A 19,862-nucleotide genomic window follows, 5' to 3' on the forward strand; every position below is an offset into this window, starting at 1 on the left:
TACATAAATCCTTGGACACATATGAAGAAACATTGTTATCTTCACGCATACGAGTGTAAAACATATTTTTGAACAAGAGTCGAAATCGACTTTGAAATAAATATTTGTAAAAGATGTGTTTTGAAAACTAATAAAAAAAAGATTTTAATAAAAGCATATTTAAAGTTGTTTTTTACTGGATTTATTGGGCACTTTACACACTGTGTAACGTTCACCATTTAGTCCATGTTTGAAAACCCTTTTTTTTCTTTCATTTGTTGATTTTCGATCTCTTCTCTTGAAATTGATGAATCTGGGAATATAATGAAATACAGTGGAATGTCGATGTGAAACAATGTTTTAAAGATTGGTTTTAAACTGCAATATCTCACTTGGCTTGACAAGGATGACGCCAAATTTTGAAAAGCCAACTCACCAATCAGTAAAACTCACCGACTAAAACTTGAGAAGCCACTGGCGGAGTGGTTTCAAAATAACGAAAAAGATACAAAAAAAAAATTGGCTTTGTTCGATGGTCTATATATATTTACAAAGGTTTCATTTAAAAAAAAACTTCTTTACTTCCTCATTATATAAATATTTATTTACAATCGTGGGCAGAAAGGTAAATGTTGTGCAGTGTGTAAAGTGACCATTTAAATTAACAAAATTATTTAAAAAGTCTCTTTGAAGCGAAAATTTTTATTTACGATAAAAAGTACATTAAGATATTTTTTTTTTACAAAAGTCATTTGAGATCCTTCAATCTATTCGAGTGGGTGATTCAATTTATATTATATTATTATTTACTTAGGACGACTTTGAGACAATATTAAAAAATATTTTTTCTTTGATTTGCGGTTATATGATTGATAATAGCAGGTATTTTTAGATTCAATATCGATAGAGGAATTTCGGAATTCGTATTGATATTTCTCTATTTATATTGCGCTTTCTACTAAAAACAAAACCAGCAAGATTAAAGGAGATAAGGCCATGAATTATATTAAACATAAATACCCGTATATGCGAAAATCACGTATTAACTAACGCCACCAATTTGGAAAAACCAATGACCAGTTTCATTGATTTCACGGCATCTATGAAACTAGTATTTTTGTTTTAAAATAAAAATATTTGTACAAATCATTAAGGATAAAAAAAAATTGTACTATAACAGGCCAGCAAACCCAATTATAGTGGTGAAAATTACACAGAACACCCAGGTTTGAAAAAAACCATATTTATTTATGTTCTCACCGGGAATCGTACTCAGAATCTTTTATGAGAGTCAAGCGTCTCGATCAATCAGTCTCTCTTCGTGTATCACTACAGTTCAGAAACTCAGCTACGTTATTGACTACTACAAGTGTTTAGTTTGCATTCAAGCTCCCATCTCAGCCTATCGAACATTGGGCAGTATATTAGAAGGTGCTCTACTGTCTGCTCAGTCATGCCATCACATGGGTAGCAACTATCGTCTCACAGCCCAAAGCGATGCAGACATTCCCTCATGCATCCATGCCCCGAGATAGCTCGAGTTAGTTCATATTTAGGTGTTTCATGATTCCAAAATGTTTTGGCCTCGTCTGTGCTTCTCAAAAGTTACTTGATCCACTTATTGGCAGTTTTTTAGTCATATATTTTCCTTCACTCATTGGATTTATGTTTTCAAAAGAGCCACCTTACATGGCTTATTGGGACTTCATCAAAGTTCGGCCTCACTTTTTTTACCGTAGTAGCCTTGGCTAACTTATCTCCTCTCTCATTTCTAATTTCCACAACAACAACCCAGCAGAATCGAACATATATGCCACGTGTACTGAGAACATTGTGAAGTTTTTGAATGTTGCTTATAAATGGCATTCATGAAGTAAACAGATTTGATCGCAAGCAGTCCAAACATGCTATCGCTCTGAGTCGTGACGATTGCGGGACTAGTTATTTTTCTTTGTATCCATGCACTTTCAATACCAATCAGCTCTGCCTGGAAGACAGAACACTCATTTCCAAGTTTTAGTTTCCGCTAGCCTATCTCTTTGTGTTCTTTGTAGACAATGAAGGCTTCTCTAACATGTCCATTCAGTTTGCTGCTATCAGTGTAGATGTGGATTAGGCCAGTTTGGGTTAGTGATAGCGTATTTTTTCTCTAGATTCACTTGTATATAAGCACACTTAGCGGGATGTGGTAGTGAGCGATATTCAACTCGGCGCTGACATACACGGTCATTTGGAAGTATTTTGCTTACTCCACTACGTTTTTTTCATCCAAAGACACGATTTCAGAAATTTTGAGATCTGTGGGCTCAAGATCTGCAATTGTGAGAGCTGCATAAAAGAAATCGTTCTATATACCTTGCATATTTGTAATAGTTTTTGTAAGAATCTGAGTTTTCAAATGTTTTTTTACGTTTTATTGCAGCACCCCATACAGCCGCTGCGTACGTTATTACAGGAACTTTTATTATTTTATACATCTTATAATATTAAAGAGCTCTTTGGATTTGATCTTCTCGCTTCTCGTAGACCTCATCAACTAATACAGGGAGGGATGAAGAAGGGTTTGAGAAGTGAATATAAAATTAAAGGCATTTGATGGGCGTCTGATCTTTCATTGTCAAAGTGATCACATTACACTTAATTATATGATATCTACATTCAAACATCCAGGCAGAATGGTAAATGTTACACAGCGTGTGGTGAAATTATAGCTGAACCAGCCATGACAGATCATAAACCATGTTAATTCCTAGACCTTAATATTCCATAGTAAAATATTCTTCCACGATGTCGTAATTATATTGGTTCCCATGATGACCAAAAAGGAGAGCACATAAAAAGAACAAATGAAAAAGAGCTAGGTTTAATAAACATTGCAAAGACTTAGAAGATATTTAAATTAATATTTCATATAAATGGATTACTAAAAAGACAAGACAGGAAGCTAAAAAATATGTTTCATGTATAAGAAAATAATTTTAGTTTCTTGAAAATCCTTTCTCGTTTTATTGATGTAGGTATGTTTTTATTTTTTTATTTTTTTTATTTCTTTTGAATTTTTACACAATTGATGTGAAATTATGTACAATTACGTATAAACAAATAATACACTGACACTCTGGAACGTGCCTGTGGGCTAGTGGAGTGGCTATATCCATGAAAAATTATATATATATATATTAAATGTACCAACCTATTGTATAAACATTTTTGTTAACTATGTATTTGTATTTTATATTAGATTAAATAAATAAAAAAATAAAATATTAAAGGAGACATGGTCTGACTTCTCTTCATTTAAACGTATTTCCATATTTTCTTTCTGGATTATGGCACTTGAGCGATGATTTTTTTCACACTATAGATATCCTACCAGGAAAAGGACAATAGACCCGCCAAACTGTATACGTAAAACTGAGACCCTTCGAATTCGAGTATTGTCTATTATCTTGTTAAGCATAAAAATAAGTTTAAGAACGCTATCTTTGTTTAGTTTTTTATCGTTTACTTTTTGTGCTGTTACATGTTCACTTAATTGCCATACTTACTAGTTCCTAGCTCGATGTATTATTTTTGTGTTTTTTTTTATTGTTAACTTTTATAAATCATTCTTATGTTGCTGAAATTCCACTCGTCGATGCGCTCAGTAGGTGCAAGACTTGTTGTAATCTAACTTCTATTTCTTTAAATATGTTTTTTATTTCGTTTTTTTAAATATCACATAAACCCTAAACTTCATTGTCAAATAAAGAAAAATTTAAAAAAATGTAAATAGGGGCTAGATTTATTACTATCCATGCGCTCTGTAGCTGCAAGACGTGCTGTAATCTAGCTCCTATATATCATAATTGGAGACGAGTAACTAGAATCCCAACCGTCCATGCGCTCTGTAGCTGCAAGACGTGCTGGGATATTTATTTATTGTACAGCGTTCTTGAGGTGATTTTCACAAAAATGGCGCTTTATAAATTATCCAAACATCTATATATATATATATACGCCATTGGCGTGTCTCTATCATCAGGTTTTTTTTTGATAACTTGTAAATTATATTTATTTATTTAGATATACGCCCAATGGGCATTTTTAAGGACAAATATTTACATGGAAAATTATTATAAAAGAAAGTAGAAAGACACTTTGGTGTATAGGCTTGATGGGAGTGGAAGCGAGAGAGGGGTATTTATAATTGAATTTGATTCAGTGATCGTATGAAAGAAGACAACTTGTTTTCTCCTATTTACGGAGGAGCAAAAAATTAATGAACATTTCTTGTATACTCACGAACAGGCCATGCCTTTGTGGGATTTTTTTTTACTATTCTTACTGTTAATATATATTTTATTGCAATGTATTTGTTCTTTTTTTTAATACTCTGTTTTGCCTCTTATGAATATTGTTAAATAAAATTTTAAAAATAAAAAAGAAATCAAGGCTGGTATGTTTGTTACAGACCTAAGAACTCTGAGCGTATACCATCTAAAAAATCTAAATGAGCCTAGTTTTATCTACCGTCTTTATACGTATGGTACACAAAACAAAATTTGATCTTTAAATAAAAAAAATCAGTTCAGTTTCTAAGAGTGGAAAATGGGAAGACAAGACCTCGATTTTGTCCATTTTAGTTAGGGATAATCAGTCCGACTTGCAGTAGTCTTTTCTGCACAGTATTCGGATAGACATTCGCGAGAGAGTGACGGAAAAACTATATTCAAATACATATTCATCAAATCGCTCTACCGCCGTATATTCTCTTAAAGTATCGGGCTATTAAATACGGAGCATCTTCGGGTTTGACCAGTGGTCCCGTGAAGATTCAGATTATTGCAGTGATAAACAGTATCACATTCAAAACAAACAATACATTTACAACAAAAAAAATCCAATGGAGTAGAAATTTTCAAGTTGTTTGGTAAAATGACACATTCTGTTTACCAGCCCATATAATTCATTAATGGAAAACAAATCAGGTCGTGGTCACGTGGCTAGTGTCGCAAATTCACGGATCAGAGGTTCGAGGTTCAAATCTCACTCTGCCCCAACTTGATTTCTATTTTTTAATATTGAGTTATTTACAACCTTTTTTAAAATGGCCTCCAAAACTGAAATATTTTGCTTAATTAGAAGAACTTTAATATTTATTTTTTTTACCAATGAAAAATAATTAGAAAATATAACCATTTAAAATATTTTATTGTTACTAAGTGCAAGCAGGTAACACCTCTGTTCTTATTGCGTTAAAAGGGGTATTCCATATGATGTGGGAAAAAGGCGTAATTTTTTAATTTCAATTTATCACCTCTAATAATTGAATAATAGCTTAGAGTTAAAAAATCTGTAGATTTTTTTTATAAATAACGAATACTGACTTTTTTCTATGGAAACTATAACATTATACGTACGAGTACGTTCATTTACTATTTAGAAATTCCAACAGTCACAAATCTCTGTCCCACCAGTTACAATTTGTTTTTATTTTTCTGTTTTTTTCTACGACTTTTTCTTCAATATGTATATTTTTGAGTGATCCCTGTAAGTTGGATTTGTTTCGACGTTTTGGCTACCATTGCAGGAGCCATTTTCAGGGAAATCTGAGTGTTTTGTAGCAAAAAAGATTTGTTTATGTACTAGTAATTCATACCGTTTCGCAGTCGGCAGCAGGCACATTTCATGTCAGTTTTGTAGTGTGTAGTGCCGGAAATCATGTGAAGTTAAATTTCAGCCCGTCGCGCGTCATCTAAGTTTATATTATTTTAGTGTTCACTACACACTACAAAAATGGCGCGGAATATGCATGCTGTCGTCTGCGACATGGTACAAATAACTAGTTCATAACACTTTTTTTTTTTACAAAAACACATAGTTTACCCTAAAGATGGCTCCTGCAATGGTAGCCGAAACGTCAAATCGAATCCAACATGCACCTATTAAAATCTTATTTCATAATTTTAAATAAAAAAATAAGTGATCAATATTACATGCTTTACAACACTAAAAAATCTCTCAATTATATTGAGTAGTTTGGCATAAATTCGTCTTCAAATTAATGCACTAAGATGTGGGATTTTCTAGTGTCGCCAGTCATATTTATTCAAATAATAATTACTCCAGCATTCTGACTGTTCTGCCTTTTCTTGAAAAAATTATAAATAAATGTTTCTTTATCTTGTTTTAAAAAAACATTTTATCATTGTAAGAATCCTGATGACATAGCTGTAACTCAAATTTGGTCAATTTCTGGAATCAAATGTCCCGCCAATCGCAATGAAATGCCCCAAAAGTCACTTTTACGGTAAAAAGTATACATTTGTATAATTCTTTGTACTTGTTTAAATTGCCGTTGTGTCGAGGATCTCGTGATTCTATTATTGGTTTGTGGTGTGTTGTTGGGTTTATGTGTGTCGTTAGATTGTTGCATGTGTTGATTATGAGTATTTTTAATGTTTGTGTCTGTATCAATTTTTGTATATTTATCTCTGAGCTACAAACTTATCTATGTAAATACGCTACAAATAAGAAGTGCTGAGGACTGACCTCGGTCTAGCGACTTGAGAGTAGTACCGGTCCAGCTGTTGGAGTATCTTCAGTGCATCGGCCATGTTGGCGTCGTCATCAGCGGAAACCAGAGCCAAGGAAGTCACCAAAAGTACCAGCCCGAGGGCCAGGAGCAGGGAGCGAGGAGACATGGTGGACTGGAAGAAATAAGACAAATGCATAATGTTTCAAGAAACAATATTTTGACTATGTCCAAATGCTATAGACAATTTAATTAAAAGTAACATACATATATTACAACTAATATAAGAAACATTTTAGATAGGGAATATGGAAGTCTAGGCATTAACAGGGATTACAACCTATTATTGACTGGTTTAAGAGATCATTTTTCACAACGTATTTATTCATTTATTTATTTGACGGACTTATGCAGTCCATTCTAACGATGGCAAATAGAATTTCTTATAATAAATACAGGCACTAATAAAATAAAATACAACTAAATAATAATCATGTAAAACATAAGTCATGTTTCACGCTAACTAAATTTGACCACATAACCGAATACCGCACGCAACTACACTGGCTTAGTATCAGGCATAAAAGAAATATTTACATTCTATCACTTCTTCACAATATTTTTAATAATCCCACTTTGACTGTTTATCTGAGAGAGCTCTTCTAACCTCTATTACAACATGGACTATCTCTTTGCTCTAGTAACGAGAGAACTCTTTTAATACCCCATCACCGCTCTAATTTTCTTGCCTCCTTTTTCACAGTAGTAACTGCTCGAGTGTAGAATAATTTACTTACTAATATTAGAGACGCCCCTTTTTTGTTTACATTTAAATCAATATTGAAATGTCGCTATCTAAAAGTTTGAGTTGTTCCTTTCTCCTTCTTTTTTCCTTCGCATCACCTTTCCTTTCCTCTCTTCATAGTATGTATAGTGTAATTTTTTAATTAATTTTTGTTTTACGTATTAGTATAAAATTATGAGATTCAGCATAAGTACCTTAAATATTTTCGTGTACTTGTAATTTTCTCAAACTGAACGGTTTGGGTAGGTAGGAAGAAAGTACTTTATGGTTATATTCCAGCCTTTATATGTATTTGAATTGAAGATGTGAGGGTACTACTTACAAACCCGGTAAAATCCATCTTTTTTATTTTGAGCAAATCACAAATAAACTGATACAATACTCAACTTCAACATTTTTTTAAACTTATTTTTTTTATTATTATCAGTAAATATTTTATGCGTAAGCAGTGTTGACATAAGCATGATTATGTCATGAAACAGTAGTTAAATAATAAATTTATTTGTTTACATTACCAACTTTGCAATACTCAAGTAGAGATTGCCATATTTGCAACAATGCCGATAAATTAAAAATCAAGTCTTACAAATTAAGACGTATTTTTAACTGTCAATGTTAAAAATATTGTACAAAATTGTATTCTGAATAAGTTTCAATTAAAATCTCACTTTTTTTAAATTTTGGATTTTGCCGGGTTCACAAGTAATACCCTCATTTTTATAAAGTGCTAAATAATTAACCTTTCTGTCGGTTAATTCTTTATTTAAAAATCGTATCACAAAAGATACCAAACAGAATAACTGTTGACATTCTGAGAAGCTAAGAGCTGAACCTTAATTAATGCAGGTGAGATTCATCTGACTAAATTATTATTTCACTTACATGACTATTCATATTTTGTAATTTCCTTCTCTGAAATGTTCTTTATTTAGGTTGTAATGAGGTAAAATCTAATCTTTATATTAGAAATTTATTTGATTTATTTATTTTTCAAGAATTAACGGTACAAGTACCTCTTACATTACATACATACATAAGTATTTATTTTATTTTATTTTTTTATTTTTTTATTTATTTACAATTTTAAAAAACCCGTTAGGGTTACATTAGAAATTTAATATTGTCTAGTCATTTTATGTCTCGTCTAGTCTAGTTAGTTCAGTCATCATGTGCTTTTTCAGATTGATTTTAAATTTGTCTCCATTAAAAGTTTTCAAGTAGTAAGGTAGGTCGTTGTAGTGTTTAAGTCCATTATGTAGTATTTTTGACTGTCCTGTGTTTGTCTTTGCTTTTTCAATATGATAGTGTTTTTGTTGTCTGGTGTTATATTTATGTATGTCAGCATTTTTGACTAATATTATGTCGTCGTCTTGTATGTTTCCCAGTGTTATTTTGTGCACAATTTTTAAGGTCTCAATTTTAGTCAAGTAGTTTATGTCAAACTGGTGTGTTTTTTTGTACAGTTCAGTCGTAGAGGTCAGGTAGGGTAGGTTGTATGTTAGTTTAAGAATTTTATTTTGTTGTCTTTGTATTCTTGTTATGTCTGTCTTGTTACCAGTTCCCCAGAAGGCAATCATGTAACTCAATTTACTTTTGACATAGGCTTCGTACATCATAATTTTTTCTTTTCTTGATATAAAATCTTTAATTTTGTAGAAGAGGCTATGTAGTGATGCCATTACTTTAGTGAGTCCGTCTATGTGTTTTGTCCATTTTAATTGTCTGTCCATTGTAAGTCCTAGGTAAGTCACATGTTCTAGTTCTTTAAGAGTTTCGTTGTTTATTTTTATGTTCATGTTATGGTTCTTCTTTTGTGTTTCGAAATGTATTATGTTGCATTTCTTGGCATTTAGTGTTAAGAAGTTTTTGTTTGTCCATTCTAATAGTTTTTGCACGTCATTGTTGATGGTTTTAGTCGTTTCAATGTCATTTTTGTTTTCATATAAAATTCCTAAGTCGTCCGCATAGATTGTTTTTTTTTCCCATTATGTCACTGTGTATTATGTCGTTAATGTATATTATATAAAACAATGGTCCTAATATTGATCCCTGAGGTACTCCAAATTGCATTGTTGTTATTTCACTTTTGTGTTCTTCAATTTTCGTAAACTGTTTTCTTCCTTGTAGATAGTTTTTAAATATTTTGAGAGCTTGTCCCTTAACTCCTGTATGTTTTAGTTTATCTAGAAGGGTATCTATGTGGACTGTATCAAATGCCTTCTTGAAGTCAAGTATGAGTGCAGTCACTGTATTTCCTTTATCAATTTTGGTTTGTATAAAGTTGCAAACTGATGTCATTGCTGTGGAGGTACCCTTTCTTTTTTGAAATCCATGTTGGTCTTTTGCAATAAAATTAAGGTTTTCAAGGTGTTGGTATAATCGATTGTGTAGCACTTTTTCAAATATTTTACTTAGAATGGTTAAGTTTGCAATGGGTCTGTAGTTAGAAGCTAAGTTTTTTTCTCCTCCTTTGTAAATTGGTGTTATTCTTGCTAATTTCATTACTTCTGGAAAGCTTCCGTTTGCTATATGTTTATTTATCAATTTCACTATTGTCGTGGTTATTTCTTCCTTTATTTTTTTGACTGTAACAACTTTTATTTCGTCATGGCCAGGTGATGTGTTGTCTTTGAGCCCGTTTATTATTTTGCTGATTTCTTTGTTGCTCGTATATCTTAAGTAAATTTCTGCATCATATTCTATTTTTCTAAAATTTGTTTTGGTTGTATTTTGATTTACTATAGCGCTTGCTAGTTCTTTTCCGATGTTTGTGTAATAGTTGTTTATTATATCGGCTATTTCTTTTGCATTCTGAGTCTCTTCACCATTTTCTTTTTTTAATTTAGATATGTTAGTTTTTTTGGTATCATTTTCTTGGGTAATGTTTTTAATTTCTTTCCATATTTTGTAACTGTTCCCATTAGTTTCATTTATGCGACTAGCAAAGTGTTTTTTTTTTGTTCTTTTTATGTTGTTTCTAACTTCTGCTTGCAGAATTTTAAATTGTTGGGTAAATGATGGAAAGTATTGCATTTTTTTATACAGTTGGTCTCTTGTTTTAATTTTGTCATATATTTCTTTTGTCATCCAGCCTTCTTTAGTTGAAGTTGTATAGTTTTTAATGGTGGTTTTTGTGTTTTGTCTCGTTTCTTCTTGAATTATTTCTTGTAGTTCCTTAAAACTTTCAATGTTGAGATGATTTGTTATTTTTGTTATGTTTTCTTTAAGTTTTGCATAGTCAATTTTTTTAGAGGCATACTTTTGTAGGCTTTTTTTGGGATTGTTTGGTGGTATTTTCAATTGTATGTCTATTTGTCTGTGGTCACTTAGTGGGGTGTCGGTAAGGTAAACTTCTATTTTCTCTTTTGGTTTTATATTTGTTATTACATGATCTATTATTGAATTTTGTCCTCGTTGGTTTTTTCTGGTGTATTCTTTGTCAGTTTTTCGGTTGATAATTTTTAGGTTTTTGCTTTTAAGCATATTTATGTAGTCTTTAACGTCGTTATGTGTGTCTAGTAAAGTAATGTTAAGGTCTCCGATAATGATGCTTTTTTCAGTTCCGTGATTATTTAGTGTTCGGTCGAGGTATTCGATGTAGTCTTTTATTTTATTTTTTCCAGGTTGCCTGTAAATTGCATATATTGTGAGTTTTGGGTCTATTACCCGTAATTTAATGATATTGTTTTTTTCCTTATAGGCTTTGATATTTTCTAATTTAAAATCGTGTTGATTATCTATATGTATGGATATTCCTCCTCCTTTTCCATTTCTGCATGAGTGCGCTGCTTCGTAGTTTTTTATTTTGTATGTGTTTGTTTCATGTTCTTGCAGCCAAGTTTCAGTGAGTATGATTATGTTTGGCTTAATTTTCATGTTTGCTATTTGCATATTAAGCTCATCTATTTTCGATTTGATTCCTCGGATATTAAAGTATAGAATTTTAATGTTATTATTTTTTTCATGTCTTATCTTCCCTGAATTTAATCTAAAAAATCTGTTTTCCGTTTTACTGCCTCTATTTTTCTTTTATAAGTGGGGCATTCTATGCTCCATGATGGATGGTTATCATTGAGCTGGAGCTTTAGTCGGTCGTTTACTTTTCTGCAATTTATGCATTTATGGTTGTTTGCTTCAGTGGTGCATTCACTATAACTGTGATTGCCTGCGCACCTAGAGCAGGACTTGTTGTTTTTGCAATGCTGGGCTTTGTGATTATATCCATTACATTTGTAACAACGTAGTATAGAGAAATGTGTGTATACTGAGCACCTATCCCATCCAATGTTGATTTTTTCGTTCTGAAGCATCTTTTCATACGTCTTTCCGTCTACTTCCAGAAAAACGACAAAATATGTTTCATCTTTACGATTTTTCATCTCTTTTATATACTTAACTGAAATTTTACTATTTGCTTCAAAGTTATTTTGTATTTGGATTTTTTCCTCAATCTCTTCTGGATCGAGTTTTTCGGTTAGGCCAATGATCTTTAAAATTGGTTTTTTCTTTTCTGGAATATTTACTTCATATTTGTCTCCTAATTTTCTTCTTACTTCTTCTCGCATAGTGATTGTGTCTTCTTGCCCTTTACATGTTATAAATATAGATCCTTTTTTCAAGTTTCTTATACCAGTTACTCCCTTTTCAACAGGGTCGATGTGTTTTTTAATATCCTTTGTCGTTGTCTCAGCTGATTGCTCGCTTTTTGGTTTGATAATAATCATTGGGTCCGCTTTTTTAGTTTGGTTAAAGTACGTAGTATTGGTTTGTTCTGGTTTTGTATTCAATATTTTGATTTTTTCATTTATTTCCGATATATTTTTTACTATTTGAGTAGTCAGAGGCCTTAAAATCTTCAATTCTATTTACAGTGGAGTATATACAGTAACAACTTTTTCAATGCTTACTTAGAAATAACATAATTAAATATTGATTCCACACTAAAATGTTTTACAAGTAATTGTTTATAAGCTGGAAATTTCTATAAAAATATGTCACCTAAATCCGAATATTTATTACCCAGCGCATGTAGACAATTCAGTACTGAATTGCTAGAATATATTGAAATATGATTGTTGCAGTGATAAAGTTGAAGTAGCCTTGTCACTCTAACTGGTACTTTAAAACCAATGAAGGCAAAATTTCAGGGCTATCCAGTACTGAATTAACGATTTTAAATAGAACTAATAAATCATTAATAGTTCTCCTGTCCCTTAATTTAATCAAATTTAATATATTTAAAAAATAATCATAGCTACGAAATTCATTACGTTTTCCTAATTTAAAATTAACACATCTCAAAAACTTATTCTGAACTCTTTCTATGGTAATTTGGTGAGAGGCATAATACGGGCTCCATATTGTAGAATTATACTTCACGATGCTTCTCACCAAGGAGGTGTATAAAATTTTTAAAGTGTTTATATTTTTAAAGTCTCTAGTGATGCGCAAAATAAACCCAAGCGTCTTCAAAGATCTACTACTAATATCATTAATGTGACTGATAAAAGACAATTTCTGATCAAAAATCACACCAAAATCCCGCATCTCAGTAACTGAATCCAATGCAGTGTTACCGATTGAGTAGTCAAATAAAATAGGATTTTTAATCCTGAAAAATCTCATTTTTTTATAGGCAATTGAAGGTTGTTAATAGAACACTATACAGATAACTTATCTAAATTATTTTGCAATATAGCACAATCATCAACATTGGTAATAATCCTAAAAATCTTCTAGTCCTAATATTGGGAAAAATTTAAAATATTGTCTATGAAACATGGATTGATATTAATATAAACACCAATTCAGTTCGTCAATAACCACACTTTCACGGCAAAACTCCAAATATAGTACATCTTCCACAATATTAATAAGTATCCGAAGTTTCCATCTGACAAGTTTTTATTGCTCAAGAGATCAATATAATCCTTCATTACGGCCGCTGGGCTGTCGTTCTTTGGGATTAACTTAAGTCGAATGTCTATGGGACATTCCTTCCATGTACTTAATTCAGTAAATTCTTTATAAAATAAAAGGTTAGAAATATTTTTTACCAAATAAATTTTTCAATAGAGTTAACAGGTGGGCGGATTATATTTTAACATTTTAGAAATCGATTTGAAGCACATTTGAAAACCTTTTTGAGAAGCTCTTCATCTCTGTTCAGTCTTGATAACTTTTGTAGAGGGTTCAATGATTTATTTTTATTATTATCTCATACGTGGTACTTTGTAGAACCTTTTGTATTATGACAATAATAAATAATGTAGTTTCATATATAAGAAAGTAAAATCGCTACTACTCAACGTTGCAGAATTTCGAGATTTCACATTATTTGAATTTACGGTGCAATACAAAAAACGGTCAAAACGACTTTTCTTTTGTAGGTATTTTTTTGCTCTCATTCAGAAAATTTAAAATCGTTTAAAAAATAAAATAAGTATTTAAAAGAAAACCAAAACTATATTTTTATTTCAATTTTAATTTATTTTCTTTTCAAGTGATATAAGGCGCTATTTATATATTAGGGGTGCTATAGTAATTGGGCATGCTATCGTAATTGGACACTAAATCTCATCATCAAAATTAAGGTAATGTAAAAATTTGACTCCACCATAAAATAGAACACTTTATTGGTGTTTTTTTCTTAAAATAAACGCATTACATGTATTTATTTTTGACCAATCAATTTAGAATGTAAAACTACTGTAGCGTGGTCAATTATTTAAGCGCCCATCCTTAAAACACATTACCTTCTCAAAAATGCTCTCACTCTCTGTTGTAACAATGTTTTTATCTTCTCATAATAAAACTTAACTCAACCTATCCTTACCTAACCCTGTTTCCGTTTCCGTTTCCAAAGGGCCAACTTACAATCAGCCACCACCTTAAACATTGAGTTATATTAATTTATTCAACGAACGGCCTAGATATTTTGGTAAATGCCGGCATTTAATGAACAGCCTAGCCGTTCTGTTGAGTGGCTGATTCAACTATTTGATGGCGACACAAATGTTCACAAATATTTTATAATATGCTTTTATTTATTTAATAATATTTAGATTGCGCTTTGTAATTCCACACGAAGCACGAGAGGTTGTTTCTTTTTGGTGTGGTATTTAGTTCGTTTTTTTTATTTTGTACTTTTTGCCTGATATGTATTATTTATGTCAAAAAAAAATCTGTTTATAAAACATAATTAATAAACAAAAATTGAGACGGATTGAAAATATAAAAAAATAATAACTTTGCATAAAATAATATCGCATAGCGTCTCTTTTTTATAAAATTATGAAGAGTGTTTAGGAATAAACTGATATGTTTTCATGAATAAAAAGATTTAAAAATATCTTTACTCTCGAGTTGCACGATCTGCATTTTTAACAATCACAAGGGTATTGTACTCGCTTCAACTGATTGATTTTATTATGCAGTAAAGAAAGGGTGAGTACCATGAACAGGAACGGATGACTGATTTCTAACCAGATAGGAAGACTAAAGGACGCAAATTTGTAAAATCATCAATCTATAATAAAAGCTCGTAAATTTATTTAACTTATCAGAGCGTCCATCTTGAAAGGGGTATCTTTAAAAGGTTTTAAATGACATGGTCCCATGGTAAAAACATATCATTCAGAATTCATACAAATTTCAATTTCACTTGTAATATTGAAGCAGTGTAATTTAAAAATATCAAAAATAATTTCAATAAGTATTTATTTTGTGTAAAAGCACTGACCGGTTTCAGAACAATACTGTTTCTTTGTCATGACTTGAAATTTAACTACCTCTAAATATTATAATTCTTATTTATGTACATATTTATTCACTAAACACTTTACATACATATACAATGTATATATGTTATGTTTTTTATGAATATTTTTGTTTTTTTATTGTTTATTATGTTAATTATAATTAGGTTGATTGGATTAATTACGTTTTTTTTTGTTATTATCATGTTAACTTTGTTAAAAAGCTAATCTTAGGCATGTTTCACATTTTGTAAAATGTTTCCCTCGGCACGGGATACTCTAGCGAGGGAACATTATTCTGTATAAAAAAAAGAATACAAACAATGTAAAAGTATAAATAAATATATAAGTGCGCGCATATTGTCTAAAGGCAATTTCCTCCCGCCTACCTATACTGTTGAGAAAATAAATAGTAAATATGTGGACACATTGAAGGTATATTAATATATATAAATATTTACATACATTTTTTTATAGCAACGAAAATTGACTCAAAATTTACACTACACTATGAAGAGAGGAGAAGGAATGGGTAAAAAAAAAAGGAGGAGAAAGGAAAAAATCTTACTCAATAACCAGTAGATATCTAAAATACATCTGCTTACACGTCTCCAGTGTTTCCCGGCAATACGTATTTAAATGATTTAATGTAGAAAATCAAATAGTAAGTGCTTCAAATATGTATTTATTTTAGAGAAGAAAAAAGTTTATCAGAAGTCTTTGCGTTCACGTGATATACCGTATATTTCCATTTTGAGAGCCATTTTCAACGAGTTGTAAAAAAAAACAGAATTAGAAAATGGGAATCAAGTTATTGTAAAGTAGGGATTGAACTGGATTCTTCATTCTTCCCAAATTCAAGCACAGTCTAGGATTTATCTCGTTATTAAAAAGGCTGATAAGCTTAATCGATTGTTTATCAAAATAATAGGATTAAATAAAATTTTCAACTGGGTTTCTTTTAATGGCCACTTCATAATTCAAGATAAGCTGTGGATTAAAATTATTTTTCTTAAGCGATCATTAATTTTTAACATTAGCATAATTAAATTAAATTAAATTAGAAATTTTATTCTCCATACGTACTCAAGATTTGATTTAGAATTTTAAAGTTTTGTATTATTTATTTTCACAATATATACGTAGCGTTGGCATTTACAAAGTTTTAAAGGCAATATATGTACATTACGTGATATGCAGAGCGAAAAAGACAAAAAAAAAGAGACGAGGTGGAAATAAGATGTTGAGAGATGGTTACATTTAAATTTAAGTCAGTGGTCGCATAAAAGAAGACAACTTGCTATTAAAGAAATCAGGACGGAGATATTTGTTGGCAGGCATAAGAATTCTAGAGAAAGCGGAGAGAAAACTAAAGTAATTAGTTTCAGGGTTTTCAGCGTAAAAAGTAATTTTGTCTTCCTGAGATATTCAATTTTATAGAGCTCAGTAATAAAAAAAAACAAAAATGTGTATTTTATAAACTATATCTACTTTTCCATAGAAAAATTGGCAATTATGTGGCGTTAAAAATACTAGCTATAGAAAACAATATTGTATATTATTAAATGAATCGGCATTAACACTCATTCCATAATCACAATCTACTCCTGCACCAAGCAAATAACAAAGGCAGTAATATGAATTATCTAGAAATGATAGAAATTCACAAAAATTTTAATTTCAAGAACTTAATTAATAATCACACATTTAATCATCGCTCGCCTTTATTGACTATGTTCCCTTTGCAGTGTGACACCAGACCCACACTCCGTAGCATGGACCCGCGTCTAATAACACCTTCTTAGCCAAGTGGATGTCTTTCCACATACCAAATCTTAGTTGTAATTATTGTAACTTCCACTTATGTGCTAAATTTTAAGAACTAAATTTCACTAAACAATCTTTACCTCATTGATAATGTTTTCGTATCTGTACTTTATATAACTCTCTTTATAAATGTATATGCTTTACCTTAGATACGTGGAATAACCACGCTGCTTTAGATGTTACTGATTAATTCGTGTGTTTTTGTATGGAATCTTTAACGACACAGTGAACAATATTCTGTATTGATTAGATTAGTTTTATATCACCCGTCGATGGGAGGAGTACTCTCCCGAAACTGTAGTTGTGTTCTTATAAAATAACAAACATTGTGTTAAACTAATTACAGAGCTTTTGTTTCATAATAATTTGCATTTAAGATTATTTAATTTTCTGTGCCGCCGGGTATTGCAATGGCAATTATTAACAGCAGGCCGCGATATTAACTATAGGCAATTTTTAGAAACTTCTTTTTTAAACCGCTTTCGTGCGGATAACTTTAATCGTTTCTCGTATCCTAGTGTTTCATCAAGCTTCTAACAGATGTCTCTAAGTGTACAGAGTCTAAAACCGTTCGAAATACTTGACCTCAACGCGTAAAACGCGTACAGTTTACTGACTACGAATAGTTTAATACAAGTTTACTGACTACGAATAGTTTAACAGTAACAGCTGTTTGATTGTAACATAAATCAGTGGTTTTAAACAAAAATTACCAAACTAAATTTTGAGTTTGGTGGTAGAATTTAAGGAATATAGATGCTCAAACATAGGCAAAATGGTGAATGTTCCACAATGTGTAGAAGCCATTTAAGCCGGGCCGTAAATCCTGTTAATGCATAGACTTCTATATTCCCTTCTTTAAAATGTTATTCATCTCTGTTTTAATACATTGTATCACTATGAAAACTTACGTATATAATTTGTTAAGATATTTATTGTAATGATTGGAAAAGGTTTAAGTTAACTTCTTTATTTTATCAGTGGATACTCGTAGAAGCTTGTGTACATAATCGTGTAGGATGAATTGGTGGAATTTTGGTTATGTTCGACATTTTATGTTGTAAACCACTAACTATTTTTAAGTGTTGTTAAAATAATTATGTTATTCATGCTCAATTTATAGCACAATCCACTTACTCATACACTGTTATGCTCATTGTTTGTATGTAATGTTACTAAATATTGTTATTAACTTAACTCTGTTCCTTTTTTCTTAAAACCTTTTTTTATTTCCCTTAAAGTCTTGTGTCTGGGATCTTAATGAATATAATTCATTTATTTATTGATTAATTTATTTTTTTATTTATTTGTTTTTTGTTTTATTTATTTATTTATTTATTAACGGACATTGTCCATATATACAATTTACAAGGTTTAAATTTTTTTTTAAATTTTTAATTTATTTATTTATTAATTTATTCATTTATTTATTTATTTGTTTATTTATTTATTTATTTATTTATTAACGGACATTATCTATATTTACAATTTATAGGGTTTAAATATTATAATGAAAAAAATAGTTAAAAACATTTTTAAAAAAAGAAAAAAAGCATTGATAAACATAAGGGACATCAAGACAAGATCTTTACTATTTATTTAGTGCTCGTTAAAATCGTTGTAAACTTAAACCAAAAAAGTCCAGATCCTGTCTTGAGTTAACAATACGACCAAGACGGGTCATTGGACATAGTTTGTTCTATGCTGATCGGTGAACAGTACTTCATTGTTTCTCAACCTACGACTCGGAATATTGAATTTTACTTGTCCCAGTAATGATGGAACATCGATTATACCATTTAATATGCCGAACATATATATATGGAGTCAATATTAGTTCTACGTTTTTGTAAACTGGAAATATTTAACATTGACTCTATATCAACATAAGAATAATTACCTCTCTCTAGTCCACGCTACTTTTCGAAGCAAACGATGTTGGACTAATTTAATGTGATTTAAGCGATTGACATAGAATGGAGACCAGACCACGGAGGCATATTCTAAAAGAGGGCGAACAGTTGAGCAATAAAGAGTTTTGACTGGAAGGACATTAGTAAAATCAGAGGATATCCTGTTAATGAAGCCAAGTAATTTCAGTGATTAATAATAACTTTATTCTTTAGAAAAGAGTGAAAGTTATACTTATTAAAAAAGATATATGAATGATAATTGTGTCACACATGAATGATTTTTTTCATAATGTAATACTTTATAGTGTTATTTTATTCATTCTGATTTTGCTTTAATTTTTATTGTTGTTATCTTCGGTGGAAGAATGTTAAAGTCTACTCAATACTTATAACAAAATACATATGTGAATTTTCGATAAAACCTTACATATAACAAAATTAAAGTACAAATACTTTGTAAATTTAAAATACATATTTATAAGAGTATTAGAAACAAACGGAAAATTAGTTATTGATGCCAAAATTAACTATAAATAATAACCTACCTACCTAAATAATAGCGTTATTCAAAACCGTCTGTAAATCTTGCAAAAATAGATTTAAATTATTTTACTAGACACCGCAAACTAAGAATTCTTCATTTAGTTGGTGACGCATAATTGAACATAGTTATGCATAAACCAGTTAGCCATAGATAAGTGAAACTGAAATAATGGCACTTTTGTAAAAAGAGTGAAAAATCAAGATTACACTACAGTTGGAATGTTGTTGACTTTAACAAATGATAAATAATGAATGATTCGTTTTTTGAATATAACCAACAAGAATCTAATTATGTATTTTTAAAGTACCGTAAGATTTTTCTAGTGCTGTGGGTGTTTTCTGCGAATTGAGAAATGCCGTTTTTGTCATCGACACCATTTTCAGGAGGTGATAAATACGGTTTTTCGTATGACTGTAGTCTAGTTGTTTTTGGCAGAAGATATAATTGACCTTACTGCACCCGATAACATCAACATCTCATTTGTCAACTGGCTGCTTTCAGCATATCTACCTACGTTCAA

The 19,862-nt window shown here is 30.7% G+C and overlaps 1 protein-coding gene across 2 annotated transcripts in view; it reads right to left on the minus strand.

Annotated features, from left to right (window-relative positions):
* The window catches only part of NPF (neuropeptide F), an 82,497-nt gene that overhangs the window by 50,147 nt on the left and 12,488 nt on the right, over positions 1–19,862 (minus strand). The window contains exons 1-2 of one of the 2 annotated variants that reach the window (XM_088242741.1): positions 17,030–17,043; positions 6,514–6,671 (exon numbers count right to left, since the gene is read on the minus strand). In XM_088242741.1, coding sequence (XP_088098867.1) covers positions 6,514–6,665 — 152 coding nt within the window. In that variant the 5' untranslated portion in view covers positions 6,666–6,671; positions 17,030–17,043. Of the gene's footprint in view, positions 1–6,513; positions 6,672–17,029; positions 17,044–19,862 lie in introns of those variants that run through there. The other variant, XM_088242740.1, reaches the window with a different exon arrangement.

The sequence above is a fragment of the Micrasema longulum genome, unplaced genomic scaffold (assembly GCF_059751315.1).
Source record: "Micrasema longulum isolate JH-2025_06_02 unplaced genomic scaffold, ASM5975131v1 h1tg000163l, whole genome shotgun sequence".
Taxonomy (NCBI): domain Eukaryota; kingdom Metazoa; phylum Arthropoda; class Insecta; order Trichoptera; family Brachycentridae; genus Micrasema; species Micrasema longulum.